At 43.7% G+C, this 17,033-nt stretch overlaps 1 protein-coding gene across 1 annotated transcript; it reads right to left on the bottom strand.

The window, feature by feature from the left end:
- Positions 1–6,149: 6,149 nt before the first annotated feature.
- On the bottom strand, positions 6,150–6,651 carry LOC123082189 (uncharacterized). Its single transcript, XM_044504573.1, has one exon. It carries the CDS (start codon positions 6,568–6,570, stop codon positions 6,340–6,342), a length of 231 nt encoding a protein of 76 aa, XP_044360508.1. The 5' UTR covers positions 6,571–6,651; the 3' UTR covers positions 6,150–6,339.
- Positions 6,652–17,033: the final 10,382 nt, after the last annotated feature.

Here is a 17,033-nt window from a genome sequence, read left to right as displayed (position 1 = left end):
CCTTCCTCTAATGGGTATACACATATTTTAGTTGTTGTTGATTATGTTACTAAGCGGGTAGAAGCTATTCCAACTAGTAATGTTGATCATAACACCTCTATTAAGATGCTTAAGGAAGTTATTTTTCCGAGGTTTGGAGTCCCTAGATATTTATTGACTTGTGGTGGTGAGAATAGGCTTTTTAACATTAGCCCACTTGATGAATGGAGAACCCAGGCTTATGAGAATGCCAAACTGTTTAAAGAAAAAGTTAAAAGATGGCATGACAAATGGATACAAAAGCGTGAGTTTAACGTAAGTGATTATGTATTGTTATACAACTCTCGTTTAAGATTTTTTGCAGGTAAACTTCTCTCTAAATGGGAAGGTCCTTACGTTATCGAGGAGGTCTATCGTTCCGGTGCCATAAAAAGCAACAACTTCGAAGGCACAAATCCGAAGTTGGTGAACGGTCAAAGAATCAAACATTATATCTCAGGTAATCCCATAAATGTTGAAACTAATATTATTGAAATCGTAACCCCGGAGGAATACATAAGGGACACTTTCCGGAACGTTTCAGACTCCGCAAAGGAACAGGTACGTGGTACGGTAAGTAAACCGACTCCAAAACAGTTCTAATGGCAATTTTTCTCCGTTTTGGAATGTTTAAGAAAATAGGAAAATAAGAAGCAGACCGGAAAGGACACGAGGCTTCCATGAGGGTGGAGGGCGCGCCCCCTGCCTCGTGGGCACCTCGTGTGCTCTCTGGACTCCGTTTTCTTGCACGATACTTCTTTTGGTCGGTAAAAATTCACTATATAATCTCCTGAAGGTTTTTACCATCGTATCACGCAAAAATCTCATGTTCTTGTTTCGAGCTGTTTTCTGCCAGGGTTGTCAAGGCCAAGCATCATGTCGTCTCCCTCCTCCTCCAACAATGAGGGTAACGATGCTTGTCTAATGAAGATAAAGCTGAAGAGAGAAGAACCCGAAGAGATCAACAAGGATGATGGGATCAAGAAGGCCATGGGGGACCAAGTTCCGGCAGTAGCAGAAGAAGACATCCTTCCACCTCACCACACTCTCTTTACTCCAACGGAGATTGAGGCTTTCAAGATGATTGAGTTAGCTCATATTCAAAACAAGTATCTCACAAGTGAAAATATTTTGTTGAAGGAGCATATCATCGCACTCAAGGGCATTATCCACAAATTGGAGGATCTCCTACGCTTGATGTGCGACAATCCATCATCACCAACACCTTCTTCACCAACGAATAAGAACTGAGCATCGGGTATGGGCACTCCCCTTGGCAACTGCCAAGCTTGGGGGAGTGCCCCGGTATCGTATCACCATCACTTTTATCTTTACCGTTTTTCTTAGTTCGACCCTTTTGATAATATCTTGATCTAGTAGAATAAAGTTTTAGTATGATCTAGTTGTGAGTTTTGCTTTATGATCTTCCCATGTAATCGAGTCCGTGAGATATATATAATAAAGATTAGTGTTGAGTCAAGGGCTTGATTATTTTGCTATGATCTTGAGGGAATAAAATAAAAGAGAAGAAATAAAAAGAAATAAAGAGATCATATGGATCTTATGGAGAGTAATGAGCTCACATATAGAGAGTATGATGAATAAGAGTTGTTGAGAGTTGACAAACATAGTTTTGGTCATCGTTGCAATTAATACAAAGTAATAAAAAAAGAGGTTCACATATAAATATACTATCTTGGACATCTTTTATAATTGTGAGCACTCTTTAAAATATGACATGCTAAAGAGTTGATGTTGGACAAAGAAGACAACGTAATGGGTTATGTTTTCTTACATCTGAGATAAATTATGTTATCATGGATCATCCAACATGTTGAGCTTGCCTTTCCCTCTCATGCTAGCCAATTTCTTTGCACCAAGTACAGATACTACTTGTGCTTCCAAATACCCTTAAAACTAGTTTTTCCATGAGAGTCCACCATATCTACCTATGGATTGAGTAAGATCCATCAAGTAAGTTGTCATTGGTGCATGCAATAAAAATTTCCCTCTAAATATGTATGACTTATTAGTGTGAAGAAAATAAGCTTTATACGATCTTGTGATATGGAAGAAATAAAAGCAACGGACTGCATAATAAAGGTCCATATCACAAGTGGCAATATAAAGTGACGTTCTTTTGCATTAAGAGTTCGTGCATCCAACCATAAAAGTGCATGACAATCTCTGCTTCCCTCTGCGAAGGGCCTATCTTTTACTTTTATCTTCTACCTTATATAAGAGTCATGGTGATATTCACCTTTCCTTTTTACATTTTATCCTTTGGCAAGCACAATGTGTTGGAAAGGTCCTGATATATATATATATATATATATATATATATATATATATATATATATATATATATATATATATATATATAGCTAATTGGATGTGAGTTTTCATAAACTATTATTGTTGACATTACCCTTGAGATAAAAAGTTGGGAGGCAAAACTATAAGCCCCTATCTTTCTCTGTGTCCTATTAAAACTTCATAACCATAAATATCGCGTGAGTGTTAGCAATTATGAAAGACTAAAAGATCGTTGAGTATGTGGACTTGCTGAAAAGCTCTTATATTGACTCTTTCCTATGTTATGATAAATTGCAATTGCCTCAATGGCTGAGATTAGAGTTTATTGGTTCTCAATGAAGTTTATGATTCATACTTGAAATTGTGATTGAATTATTACTTTAGCATAAGAGATCATATGTCAATATATATATATATATATATATATATATATGTTGCTATTCTGAGAATGATCATGATGCCCTCATGTCCGTATTTTATTTTTATCGACACCTCTATCTCTAAACATGTGGACATATTTTTCAATTTCGGCTTTCACTTGAGGACAAACGAGGTCTAAACTTGGGGGAGTTGATACGTCCATTTTGCATCATGCTTTTATATCGATATTTATTGCATTATGGGCTGTTATTACACATTATGTCACAATACTTATGTCTATTCTCTCTTATTTTTTACAAGGTTTACATGAAGAGGGAGAATGCCAGCAGCTGGGATTCTGGGCTGGAAAAGGAGCAAACATTAGAGACCTATTCTGAACATCTCCAAAAGTCCCAAAACTTCACGGAAGTTATTTCCAGAATTATAAAAAATACTGAGCGGAGAAAGTTCCAGAGGGGGGTCACACCCTGGCCATGAGGGTAGGGGCGCGCCCTACCCCCCCTGGGCGCGTCCCCCTGCCTCGTGGGCTCCCTGGTGGCCCTCCGATGCCCATCTTCTGCTATATGAGGTCTTTCGTCCGAGAAAAAATAATAAGCAAGCTTTGGGGAAGAAACTCCGCCGCCACGAGGCGGAACCTTGGCAGAACCAATCTAGGGCTCCGGCAGAGCTGTTCTGTCAGGGAAACTTCCCTCTGGGAGGGGGAAATCACCACTATCGTCATCACCAACGATCCTCTCATCGGGAGGGGGTCAATCTCCATCAACATCTTCACCAGCACCATCTCATCTCAAACCCTAGTTCATCTCTTGTATCCAATCTTTGTATCCAAACCTCAAATTGGTACATGTGGGTTGCTAGTAGTGTTGATTACTCCTTGTAGTTGATGCTAGTTCATTTACTTGGTGGAAGATCATATGTTTAGATCCATTATGCATATTAATAGCCCTCTGATTATGAACATGAATATGCTTTGTGAGTAGTTAAGTTTGTTCCCGAGGACATGGGAGAAGTCTTGCTATAAGTAGTCATGTGAATTTGGTATTCGTTCGATATTTTGATGAGATGTATGTTGTCATCCCTCTAGTGGTGTCATGTGAACGTCGACTACATGACACTTCACAATTGTTTGGGCCTAGAGGGAGGCATTGGAAAGTAATAAGTAGATGATGAGTTGCTAGAGTGACAGAAGTTTAAACCCTAGTTTATGCGTTGCTTCGTAAGGGGCTGATTTGGATCCATATGTTTCATGCTATGGTTAGGTTTACCTTAATACTTCTGTTGTAGTTGTGGATGCTTGCAATGGGGGTTAATCATAAGTGAGATGCTTGTCCAAGTAAGGGCAGTACCCAAGCACCGGTCCACCCACATATCAAATTATCAAAGTACCGAACGCGAATCATATGAGCGTGATGAAAACTAGCTTGACGATAATTCACATGTGTCCTCGGGAGCGCCTTCCTTCATATAAGAGTTTTTCCAGGCTTGTCCTTCGCTACAAAAAGGATTGGGCCATCTTGCTGCACCTTATTTACTTCTATTACTTGCTACTCGTTACAAATTACCTTATCACAAAACTATCTGTTATCGATAATTTCAGTGCTTGCAGAGAATACCTTACTGAAAACTGCTTATCATTTCCTTCTTCTCCTTGTTGGGTTCGACACTCTTACTTATCGAAAAGCTACGATAGACCCCCTACACTTGTGGGTCATCAACCACCGAGTCCACAGAGTACACCGCAGCAGTCGTCGCGGAGCCGGTGAACGGAACCTAGAAGTCCGTCCCTGGCATGCTGGCCACCAATGAAGCCATGGTGACCTGGCTCCACGTCTGCGCGATCTAAACCGTGCCTGGTGGTGGTGGACCAGATGGGGGGAGGGGAGGGGAGAGGGAGCAGGACATTGGCCGAGCGAAGCTGGGAGGCAGGGGTTGCTGGAGTGGCGACACGACGTTCCTGGGGAAAAGGGCCGATGCCTGGGTTGGGCCCAAAGACGGGCGAACCACCGGTGATGGAAGCGCAGGCCTACCCACCGGCGATGGGCTACAAGGCATCATGCATTCCCGGGCGATGTGCCCCTCGCCCCCACAGTGAACACAGACTGTCTCCTTCCAGCAGTCGTCTGTAATATGCCCCCCGTCGCCGCAGTTGTAGTAGCAGCCATGAAGACAGGCCGGGATGTTCATCTGCGGCAGCTTGGAGCTGGGAATGGTGGGGCCGCGGTTTCCCGTCTGGGCAGGCGATGGCAGGGACACGGGGTCCCGCTAGCGGCGATTCGACTTGGTCCGCCACTCTGGCGCAGCAGCCGGCGGCCTCCACGAGGTGTCAACACCACTATGGGTGATGGGACCCAAGGCCGTGCCTACCACGCCGGGGACGACGACGATGGAGTGGAGAGGGGGGCGCGGAGGTGGAGGGGAGCTCGAGGAGGCCGAATACACGGAGAGGGAAACACATGAAGCCATCTGGGCGTCCGAGAAAGAGAGGGAGAGAGAGAGAGAGGAGGGGTGGACGATGGCATCGGAGGGGGGAGGGATGGCCACTGGAGCCGGAGTGGCTGCAGACGGTCAGGGAAGAGGGTGCTCAGGAAGAAACTTTTGACATGGGTTAATGAGTTACCATTTTTAAGTATTATTTCGACATGGGTTACTATTATTAAGTACTCAATCCCTCCCAAAATAATTGTCTTAACTTTATATAAACTTTAGCGTTAGTTTTTTTGGACGGCTTAAATAATGAGCTCCCTCTTCTCAGTTTAAAAAATAAGGTGCCTCCTGAATTTGTCGAGATTTTTAAATTAATTATCTCACAACTAGTTTACAAGCCTTAATGAATAAGAAAGATGTTTATGAAAAAAAATTAGGGAGGAGGTGACTTTTTTAAGCTGCCAAAAAAATTGGTCCTTGATACAAAATTGTACTAGAATTGAGACACTTATTTTAGGCCGAAGGAAATATTATTTTACAGAATGGATGTATAGTTGTACAAAGACACTAAAACTAGCCACAATGAAAAATAACATACACTAGTAACATACGCATATATTTCTAGACTATGTTACTACCTTTCATAATGGATAGCAACATAAGTATGGTAATATGCAAAGCCTTATTTATTAGGTTATAGACTCATATTGCATTGGGACATGTAATGTTACAGTAACTAGTTAAGTTATTCAAACTACCTCTCTCCTCATTAACTCATTGCCACATAAGCAAATTTGTTGAGTTGGACTCGATGTTACTGCTGAAATTACTTCACCTATGGCTAGTCTAAATATTATTTTGATATAAAAGACGGACACGATTGCTCCATGGACCATTTACCGCTATGAACAGTGTCGTCGACCAACACCGCCGCCGCCATGCGCGCAGAACTTCCCCCGCACAAACTATTTCGAAATCAGATAACGAACCGCACTTCAATTTGAATACCATTTTTGGAACGGAAACACATGTTTTTTTCTTTCACAAAACAGAAGGCAGTACAGCCACAACACGTGGATACAAGATATAGTACAAAGTTATTAACATGAAATTTGTGACCCGCAGCTACAACCGAGACTCGCAGCCGCTAGTTGCAACTCTTTCGACGCCCGGACGGTGGGCGTGCGCGCCGCAGGCCCATCAATACCGGCGCGCAGCCATCCTCCCTTTGCCATGGCCGCGGACGCAGGAGAAGACCCGGAACGCGCGCGAGAGCGACCCGATCTTGCTCTTCTTGGTCTTGGTCTTTTTGGCCTTGCCGCCGCGGGCCGGCCCGACCACGCGCCGCCACAGCGCCCCTAGCGACGTCGGCGCCCTCCTTCTGGCCGCCGGCCTCGTCGTCGTCGCCGCCTTCTTCTTCCTCATCCACATCCTGCGGCCGGTCGGGCGTAACTACGCAAAACTTCTTAAGGCGTGAGAACAAGCAGATGGAGAGATGGTGTGAGGATGGTGTCGTGTGCTGGTAACTTTAGCGCATGGTGGCCATCTTATACCACGCTGGGACGGTGGGTGCGTCGCGCCACATCGCGTACGTGGCGTCCGGATGGGACGGCTTGTCGGCGTGTGAGTGCAGCCGACTTGCTGCTGCGTGCCCACTGAGCGGCTAGAGCGTCTTGGGGAACGATGCACAGGGGCGTAGGCTTGTTGGATGGTTGACGGTATCTGTCATGGTTGATCTGTGAGGAGGTGTGAACGTGTTGTCGACCGTGTGCCACGGGTGTTGGTTTACGTGGATGCCGACATGCGTATGCGCTTTGGGCGGTTAGGTGTCTATGCCACGTTCATGGATATAGATAGACAAACAAACAATGGGGCACTTGGTTGGCCATACTTTTGTAGTCCGCGTCCGCAACTGTATATGTGTCTGAAAGAACTACTCACATATTAGCTTTCATTTCACTGTAGTTAATTTTTATAAAGTTTAACCAAGTTTATGCATTACCTCTACCCAAGTGTTGCTACAACGCGCATGTTACATTTTCTTTGAATTAGGTAGAAACTCCGAGGCTCTGCATTATTGTGATGCATATATCCATCTTTGTTAAAGTTGATGTAAGGGCATCATCAACGGTAACACGCAAATTTCTTCCTGCATTCGTCCACGGACGCGAATAGGAGGGCCCAATCTGCCAGCTGGCGATCGCTGCGGCCTCAGTACCATGGCCGGCCTCACAGCCTGGGCACTTTGGCGCCATCGTAACATAGTCATCTTCGACAAGATTACTCCCGCCACCTCGACAGTCATCGCTGCTACTTCCTCCTTTCATCTATATAGAGCCTATTACATTTTTCTAGGCTAACTTTGACCACAATTTAGAGCAATAATATATAACATGCAACTTACACAAAGTACACCATCAAATTCGTAAGTGGATGAAGCTTCTAATGATATAATTTTCACATTATACATCTCATATATTATTAATCTTATCAAATAGTCAAAGGCAGCCTCAAAAAATGTATTAGGCCCTATATATATGGAAGGAGGGAGTATCAAGGATGAGGCTCGCTCCAGGGCAAATGTCGGAGCCAAAGGACTTACCGATTTCATCCCTGTAGCCTGAAACTGTATACGACGCTGAGCATCCTCTTTTGCTTTCTGCTCGCTTGATCGCCACGGACACGCCTTCCTGTGTACGTGAACGCGGTGTGACCCTGTATGTTCTTCCCCTCTATCAATGCAAAGATACGCTCTTAAGTGTATTACCGAAAAAGGAGGGCCCAGTCCACGGACATGGATGCGGGAGGACGCCATCCAATCGAAGTGAATTCGATTTTACATGTACGTTGATCCACACAACGCGCCGGATCACATCTGTGCCGGATCGCATCCCCTATCACAACCAAAAAGAGATAATATGCTTAGATTTTACACGCCTGGATCCAAAAGAATATCAGTACAACAGTCTGTGCATTTCTGCCTTGCCGGACCGGCCGTCTCAGCAAGCTGCCCCCTTATCAAGGAGGTGTCGTCGCCGCCGCATAGGCAGCCTCCGCGTCCGCCTCCGCCGCGTCCTCATTTTCCACTGCCGCCAACTCATCTTTCTGCCGCTCCAACATCTGGTAGCGGATGGATTGCACGATAATTCTAGCGTCAGCATTCAAAGAGTCGATATTCAAGGTCAACATCTTGGCGTCCTCCGCATTACGGCGATCTTCACCCTCTTTTCCTCGAGCGCGACCTTCTTCTCCTCGAGCACCGCCTTCCTCTCTTCGATCATGGTCCTCCTCTCTTCGAGCTTGATCTTCTTCTCCGTCGCCTCCATCAACTGATGGAATTTCTCTGCTTTCCTCTCTTCCTTGATGTCCGAGTGCCTCACGCATGCCTCCTCCTTCTTTTCCAAGATCTCCTTGAACCTCTCAGTCAGCTTTGCCGCCGCACCTTCTCGCTTCGCCCTCTCCTTCTCCCACTTCTTGCCCCATAAGTTTCTTCTAACCTTCTTTGGCGGTTCTTGGGTTGGGCCGGTAGGGTCACTTGTTTCTTCCTCATTGGCTTGGACGGTGGTCTTGGCAATAAAAAGGTTCCACTTCGGTTGCCCATTAAATTTCAACCAACAATGCATGATAGTGAAGGACTTCTTCTCCAACTTCTAGTACACCACACAAGCACGAGTAGGCTACAAAGTGAAATAATGCATATCCATCTAGTGAGCAACAAAAAATTACATGTCCAGCTAGTGATCAACAAAACTAAAGCATATCCGGGTAGTGATCAACTTACTTGCCCGGTCATTTGTGCACCACTAGGCCACCGAGCGATGAGATGCTTCAAGTGCCCGCCATACTTGGAGATGGCCTCTTGGATGTAAAGGAAATATGCCCTAGAGGCAATAATAAAGTTGTTATTTATATTTCCTTATAGCATGATAAATGTTTATTATTCATGCCAGAATTGTATTAACCGGAAACTTGATACATGCGTGAATACATATACAAAACACAATGTCCCTAGTATGCCTCTACTAGACTAGCTCGTTAATCAAAGATGGTTAAGTTTCCTAACCATAGACATGTGTTGTCATTTGATGAACGAGATCACATCATTAGGAGAATGATGTGATGGACAAGACCCATCTGTTAGCTTAGCATAATGATCGTTATGTTTTATTCCTATTGCTTTCTTCATGACTTATACATATTCCTTTGTCTATGAGATTATGCAACTCCCGAATACCGGAGGAATACCTTGTGTGCTATAAAATGTCACAACGTAACTGGGTGATTATAAAGTTTCTCTACAGGTATCTCCGAAGTTGTTTGTTGGGTTGGCATAGATCGAGATTAGGATTTGTCACTCCGAGTATCGGAGAGGTATCTCTGGGCCCTCTCTGTAATGCACATCATGATAAGCCTTGCAAGCAATGTGACTAATTATCGTTACTTACGGGGTGATGCATTACGGAACGAGTAAAGAGACTTGCCAGTAACGATATTGAACTAGGTATGAAGATGCCGACGATCTAATCTCAGGCAAATAACATACCGATGACAAAGGGAATGTCGTATGTTGTCATTACGGTTTGACCGATAAAGATCTTCGTAGAATATGTGGGAACCAATATGAGCATCCAAGTTCCGATATTGGTTATTGACCAGAGACCTATCTCGCTCATGTCTACATAGTTCTCGAACCCGTAGGGTCCGCACGCTTAACGTTCGATGATGATTTGTATTATGAGTTATGTCTTTTGGTGAATGAAGATTGTTCGGAGTCTCGTATGAGATCACAGACATGACGAGGAGCCTCGAAATGGTCGAGAGGTAAAGATTGATATATTGGACGATAGTATTCAGACACCGGAAGTGTTTCGGAATGTATTGAGTACGTATCAGAGTACCGGGGGGGGTTACCGGAACCCCCTGGGGGAAGAAATGGGTCATATGGGCTATAGGAGGGAGGCAGGCCAGCCCACAAGGGGTGATGCCCTCCCAAGGGAGGAGTCCGAATTGCACAAGGGGAGGGGGCGGCGCCCCCCTTTCCTTCTCCTCCTCCCTCTCCTTTCCCCTTTCCCCCTCCAATAGAAGGAAGGGGGTGAATTGGACTAGGAGCCCAACTGGGACTCCTCCCACTTGGAGCGCGCGCCTAGTGACGGTGTCCTGGACTAGGCGGTACTCACCACGTCGTCTCTCGACCAGCTAGATTGGACCGAGGACCCCCCATGGCGGTTCACTCATGGGCTACTTCGGGCAGCCCATGCCGCATACAAGGAAGATCCCACGAGACTTGGCGCACAAGACGAGGACTCTCCTAAACCCTAGGCCTCTGGTGTGTTATATAAACCGAGGCCAGGCTAGTCAATAGACGATCTCATATTCATTAGAACTATCTCGTGGTAGATACATGTACCCTGTACTACACCCATATCAATATAATCAAAAGCAGCATGTAGGGTTTTACCTCCATCAAGAGGGCCCGGACCTGGGTAAAATCACGTGGCCATGTTACCATCGCTCCAAGACGCCTACCTTAGGACCCCTACTACGAGATACGTCGGATATAGAACCGACATTGGTGCTTTTATTGAGAGCCTGCTGGGTGATCGTCGTGGATCGATGGGATGATCAGGTGATATCTTTTCAATTAGATATGTTCCTTGTATATTAATTTCCTGGTAAATTATCTTCGGTTGGATTGTGTTATTCGCAGGTGTATTATAGATCGAAACAGTAAGAACCGAAGGCAAACATTAAGATCGGCAGTGTGCGCCTATCCGAAGACACTTCTGAAGGCAATATGCCCTAGAGGCAATAATAAAGTTATTATTTATTTCCTTATTTCATGATAAATGTTTATTATTCATGCTAGAATTGTATTAACCGGAAACATAATACATGTGTGAATACGTAGACAAACAGAGTGTCACTAGTATGCCTCTACTTGACTAGCTCGTTGATCGAAGATGGTTATGTTTCCTAGCCATAGACATGAGTTGTCATTTGATTAACGGGATCACATCATTAGGAGAATGATGTGATTGACTTGACCCATTCCATTAGCTAAGCACTTGATCGTTTAGTTTGTTGCTATTGCTTTCTTCATAACTTATACATGTTCCTATGACTATGAAATTATGCAACTCCCATTTACCGGAGGAACACTTTGTGTGCTACCAAATGTCACAACGTAACTGGGTGATTATAAAAGTGCTCTACAGATGTCTCCGAAGGTACTTGTTGGGTTGGCGTATTTCGAGATTAGGATTTGTCACTCCGATTGTCGGAGAGGTATCGCTGGGCCCTTTCAGTAATGCACATCACTTAAGCCTTGCAAGCATTACAACTAAAAAGTTAGTTGCGGGATGACGTATTACGAAACGAGTAAAAGTGACTTGCCGGTAACGAGATTGAACTAGGTATTGAGATACCGACAATCGAATCCCAGGCAAGTAACATACCGATGACAAAGGGAACAACGTATGTTGTTATGCGGTCTGACCGATAAAGATCTTCGTAGAATATGTGGGAACCAATATGAGCATCCAGGTTCCGCTATTGGTTATTGGCCGGAGACGTGTCTCGGTCATGTCTACATAGTTCTCGAACCCATAGGGTCCGCACGCTTAAGGTTTCGATGACAGTTATATTATGAGTTTATGAGTTTTGATGTACCGAAGGAGTTCGGAGTCCCGGATGAGATCGGGAACATGAAGAGGAGTCTCGAAATGGTCGAGACGTAAAGATCGATATACTGGACGACCATATTCGGACATCGGAAAGGTTCCGAGTGATTCGGGTATTTTTCGGAGTACGGGAGAGTTACGGAAATTCGCCGGGGAGTGTATGGGCCTTATTGGGCCATACGGGAATAGAGGAGAGAGGCCAAAAGGAAGGAGGCGCGCGCCCCCCTCTGGTCCGAATTGGACAAGGGGTGCAACCCACTTTTCCTTGTTCCTCTCCTCCTCTTTCCTTCTCTCCTACTCCAACAAGGGAAGGAGGAGTCCTACTCCCGGTGGGAGTAGGACTCCCCCCTTGGTGCGCCCTCCTCCTAGGCCGGCCGCCTCCCCCCTTGCTCCTTTGTATACGGGGGCAGGGGCACCCCATGGACACAACAATTGATCATTGATCTCTTAGCTGTGTGCGGTGGCCCCCTCCACCATAGTCCTCGATAATATTGTAGTGGTGCTTAGGTGAAGCCCTGCTACAATATAACATCAAGATCGTCACCATGCCGTCGTGCTGACGAAACTCTTCCCTGACATTCTGCTGGATCGGTGTCCGGGGATCGTCATCGAGCTGAACGTGTGCTAGAACTCGGAGGTGCCGTAGTTTCGGTGCTTGATCGGTCGGGCCGTGAAGACGTACGACTACATCAATCGCGTCGTGCTAACGCTTCCACTTTCGGTCTACGAGGGTACGTAGACAACACTCTCCCCTCTTGTTGCTATGCATCACCATGATCTTGCATGTGCGTAGGAATTTTTTTGAAATTACTACGTTCCCCAACAGTGGCATCCGAGCCTAGGTTTTATGCGTTGATGTTGTGCACGAGTAGAACACAAGTGAGTTGTGGGCGATATAAGTCATACTGCTTACCAGCATGTCATACTTTGGTTCGGCGGTATTGTTAGATGAAGCGGCCCGGACCGACATTACGCGTACGCTTATGCGAGACGGGTTCTACCGACGTGTTTTGCACACAGGTGGCTGGCGGGTGTCAGTTTCTCCAACTTTAGTTGAACCAAGTGTGGCTACACCCGGTCCTTATGAAGGTTAAAACAGCACCAATTTGACAGACTATCTTTGTGGTTTTGATGCGTAGGTAAGAACGGTTCTTACTAAAGCCCGTAGCAGCCACGTAAAACTTGCAACAACAAAGTAGAGGACGTCTAACTTGTTTTTGCAGGGCATGTTGTGTTGTGATATGGTCAAGACATGATGCTAAATTTTATTGTATGAGATGATCATGTTTTGTAACCGAGTTATCGACAACTGGCAGGAGCCATATGGTTGTCGCTTTATTGTATGCAATGCAATTGCGCTGTAATGCTTTACTTTATCACTAAGCGGTAGCGATAGTCGTAGAAGCATAAGATTGGCGAGACGACAACGATGCTACGATGGTGATCAAGGTGTCGCATCGGTGACGATGGTGATCATGACGGTGCTTCGGAGATGGAGATCATAAGCACAAGATGATGATGACCATATCATATCACTTATATTGATTGCATGTGATGTTTATCTTTTATGCATCTTATCTTGCTTTGATTGACGGTAGCATTATAAGATGATCTCTCACTAAATTTCAAGATAAAAGTGTTCTCCCTGAGTATGCACCATTGCCAAAGTTCGTCGTGCCCAAACACCACGTGATGATCGGGTGTGATAAGCTCTACGTCCATCTACAACGGGTGCAAGCCAGTTTTGCACACGCGGAATACTCAGGTTAAACTTGACGAGCCTAGCATATGCAGATATGGCCTCGGAACACTGAGACCGAAAGGTCGAGCGTGAATCATATAGTAGATATGACCAACATATTGATGTTCACCATTGAAAGCTACTCCATTTCACGTGATGGTCGGTTATGGTTTAGTTGATTTGGATCACGTGATCACTTAGAAGATTAGAGGGATGTATTTATAAGTGGGAGTTCTTAAGTAATATGATTAATTGAACTTAAATTTATCATGAACTTAGTCCTGGTAGTATTAGCATATCTATGTTTTAGATCAATAGCTCGCGTTGTTGCTTCCCTATGTTTATTTTGATATGTTCCTAGAGAAAAACTAAGTTGAAAGATGTTAGTAGCAATGATGCGGATTGGATCCGTGATCTGAGATTTATCCTCATTGTTGCACAGAAGAATTATGTACTTGATGCACCGCTAGGTGACAGACCTATTGCAGGAGCAGATGCAGACGTTATGAACGTTTAGCTAGCTTAGTATGATGACTACTTGATAGTTTAGTGCACCATGCTTAACGGCTTAGAATCGGGACTTCAAAGACGTTTTGAACGTCATGGACCATATGAGATGTTCTAGGAGTTGAAGTTAATATTTCAAGCAAATACCCGAGTTGAGAGATATGAAATCTCCAACAAGTTCTATAGCTAAAAGATGGAGGAGAATAGCTCAAGCAGTGAGCATGTGCTCAGATTGTTTGGGTACTACAATCGCTTGAATCAAGTGGGAGTTAATCTTCCAGATAAGATAGTGATTGACAGAATTCTCTAGTCACCATCACCAAGTTAGTTGAACTTCATGATGAACTATAATATGCAAGGGATAACAGAAACGATTCCCAAGCTCTTCGTGATGCTGAAATCGACGAAGGTAGAAATCAAGAAAACCATCAAGTGTTGATAGTTAACAAGACCACTAGTTTCAAGAAAAGGGAAAAGGGAAGAAGGGGAATTTCAAGAAGAGCGGCAAGCGAGTTGCTGCTCAAGTGAAGAAGCCCAAGTCTGGACCTAAGCCTGAGACTGAGTGCTTCTACTGCAAAGGAACTGGTCACTGGAAATGGAACTGCCCCAAATATTTGGCGGATAAGAAGGATGGCAAAGTGAACAAAGGTATATTTGATATAAATGTTATTGATGTATACTTTACTAGTGTTTATAGCAACCCCTAAGTATTTGATACTAGTTCCGTTGCTATGATTAGTAACTCAAAACAGGAGTTGCAGAATAAACAGAGACTAGTTAAGGGTGAAGTGACGATGTGTGTTGGAAGTGGTTCCAAGATTGATATGATCATCATTGCAGACTCCCTATACTTTCGGGATTAGTGTTGAACCTAAATAAGTGTTATTTGGTGTTTGCATTGAGCATGAATATGATTTTATCATGTTTATTGTAATACAGTTATTCATGTAAGTTAGAGAATAATTGTTGTTATATTTACATGAATAAAACCTTCTATGGTCATACACCCAATGAAAATGGTTTGTTGGATCTCGATCGTGGTGATACATATTTTTATAATATTGAAGCCAAAAGATGCAAAGTTAATAATGATAGTGCAACTCATTTGTGGCACTGCCGGTTAGGTTATATTGGTGTAAAGCGCATGAAGAAAATCCATGCTGATGGGCTTTTGGAATCACTTGATTATGAATCAGTTGATGCTTGCGAACCATGCCTCATGGGCAAGATGACTAAGACTCCGTTCTCCGGAACAATGAAGTGAGCAACAGATTTGTTGGAAATCATACATACTGATGTATGTGGTCCGATGAATATTGAGGCTCGCGGCAGGTATCATTATTTTTTGATCTTCACAGATGATTTGAGCATATATGAGTATATCTACTTGATGAAACACAAATCTGAAACATTTTAAAAGTTCAAAGAATTTCAGAGTGAAGTGGAGAATCATCGTAACAAAAATAAAAGTATCTACGATATGATCGCAGAAGTAAAATATTTGAGTTACGAGTTTGGCCTTGAGTTAAAACAATGTGAAATAGTTTCACTACTCACGCCACCTGGAACACCATTACAGTGTAATGGTGTGTCCGAACATCGTAACCGTACTTTATTAGATATGGTGCGATCTATGATGTCTCTTACCGATTTACCACTATCGTTTTGGGGTTATGCATTAGAGACAGCTACATTCACATTAAATAGGGCACCATCTAAATCCGTTGAGACGACACCGTATGACTATGGTTTGGCAAGAAACCTAAGCTGTCGTTTCTTAAAGTTTGAGGTTGCAATGCTTATGTGAAAAAGTTTCAATCTGATAAGCTCAAACCCAAATCGGAGTAGTGCATCTTCATAGGATACCCAATAGAAAATGTTGGGTACACCTTCTATCGCAGATCCAAAGGCAAGTTATTCATTGCTGAGAATGGATCCTTTCTAGAGAAGGAGTTTCTCTCGAAAGAAGTGAGTGGGAGGAAAGTAGAACTTGATGAGGTAATTGTACATGCTCCCTTATTGGAAAGTAGTTCATCACAGAAATCTGTTCCTGTGACTACTACACCAATTAGTGAGGAAGATAATGATGATAATCATGTAAACTTCAGATCAAGTTACTACCGAACCTTGTAGGTAAACCAGAGTGACATCCGCACCAGAGTGGTACGGTAATCCTGTTCTGGAGGTCATGTTACTTGACCATGACGAGCCTATGAACTATGAGGAAGCGATGATGAGCCCAGATTCCGCGAAATGGCTTGAGGCCATAAAATCTGAGATGCGATCCATGTATGAGAACAAAGTGTGGACTTTGGTTGACTTGCCCGATGATCAGCAAGCCATAAAAAATAAATGGATCTTCAAGAGGAAGACAGAGGGTGATAGTAGTGTTACTATCTACAAAGCTAGAATTGTCGCAAAAGGTTTTCGACAAGTTCAAGGTGTTGACTACGATGAGAGTTTCTCACTCGTATCTATGCTTAAGTCTGTCTGGATCATGTTAGCAATTGCCGCATTTTATGAAATCTGGCAAATGGATAAACAAAACTGCATTCCTTAATGGATTTATTAAAGAAGAGTTGTATATGATGCAACCAGAAGGTTTTGTCAATCCTAAAGGTGCTAACAAAATATGCAAGCTCCAGCGATCCATCTATGGACTGGTGCAAGCATCTTGGAGTTGAAATATACGCTTTGATAAGTTGATCAAAGCATATAGTTTTATATAGACTTGTGGTGAAGCCTGTATTTACAAGAAAGTGAGTGGGAGCACTACAACATTTCTGATAAGTATATGTGAATGACATATTGTTGATCGGAGATAATGTAGAATTATTCTGCAAAGCATAAAGGAATGTTTGAAAAGAGTTTTTCAAAGAAAGACCTCGGTGAAGCTGCTTACATATTGAGCATCAAGATCTATAGAGATGGATCAAGACGCTTGATAAGTTTTTCAATGAGTACAT

This window comes from Triticum aestivum, chromosome 4A (genome assembly GCF_018294505.1).
Source record: "Triticum aestivum cultivar Chinese Spring chromosome 4A, IWGSC CS RefSeq v2.1, whole genome shotgun sequence".
Taxonomy (NCBI): Eukaryota; Viridiplantae; Streptophyta; class Magnoliopsida; order Poales; family Poaceae; genus Triticum; species Triticum aestivum.
Note: the sequence above shows the minus strand (reverse complement) of the source record. Positions and strands in the feature narration are given on the sequence as shown.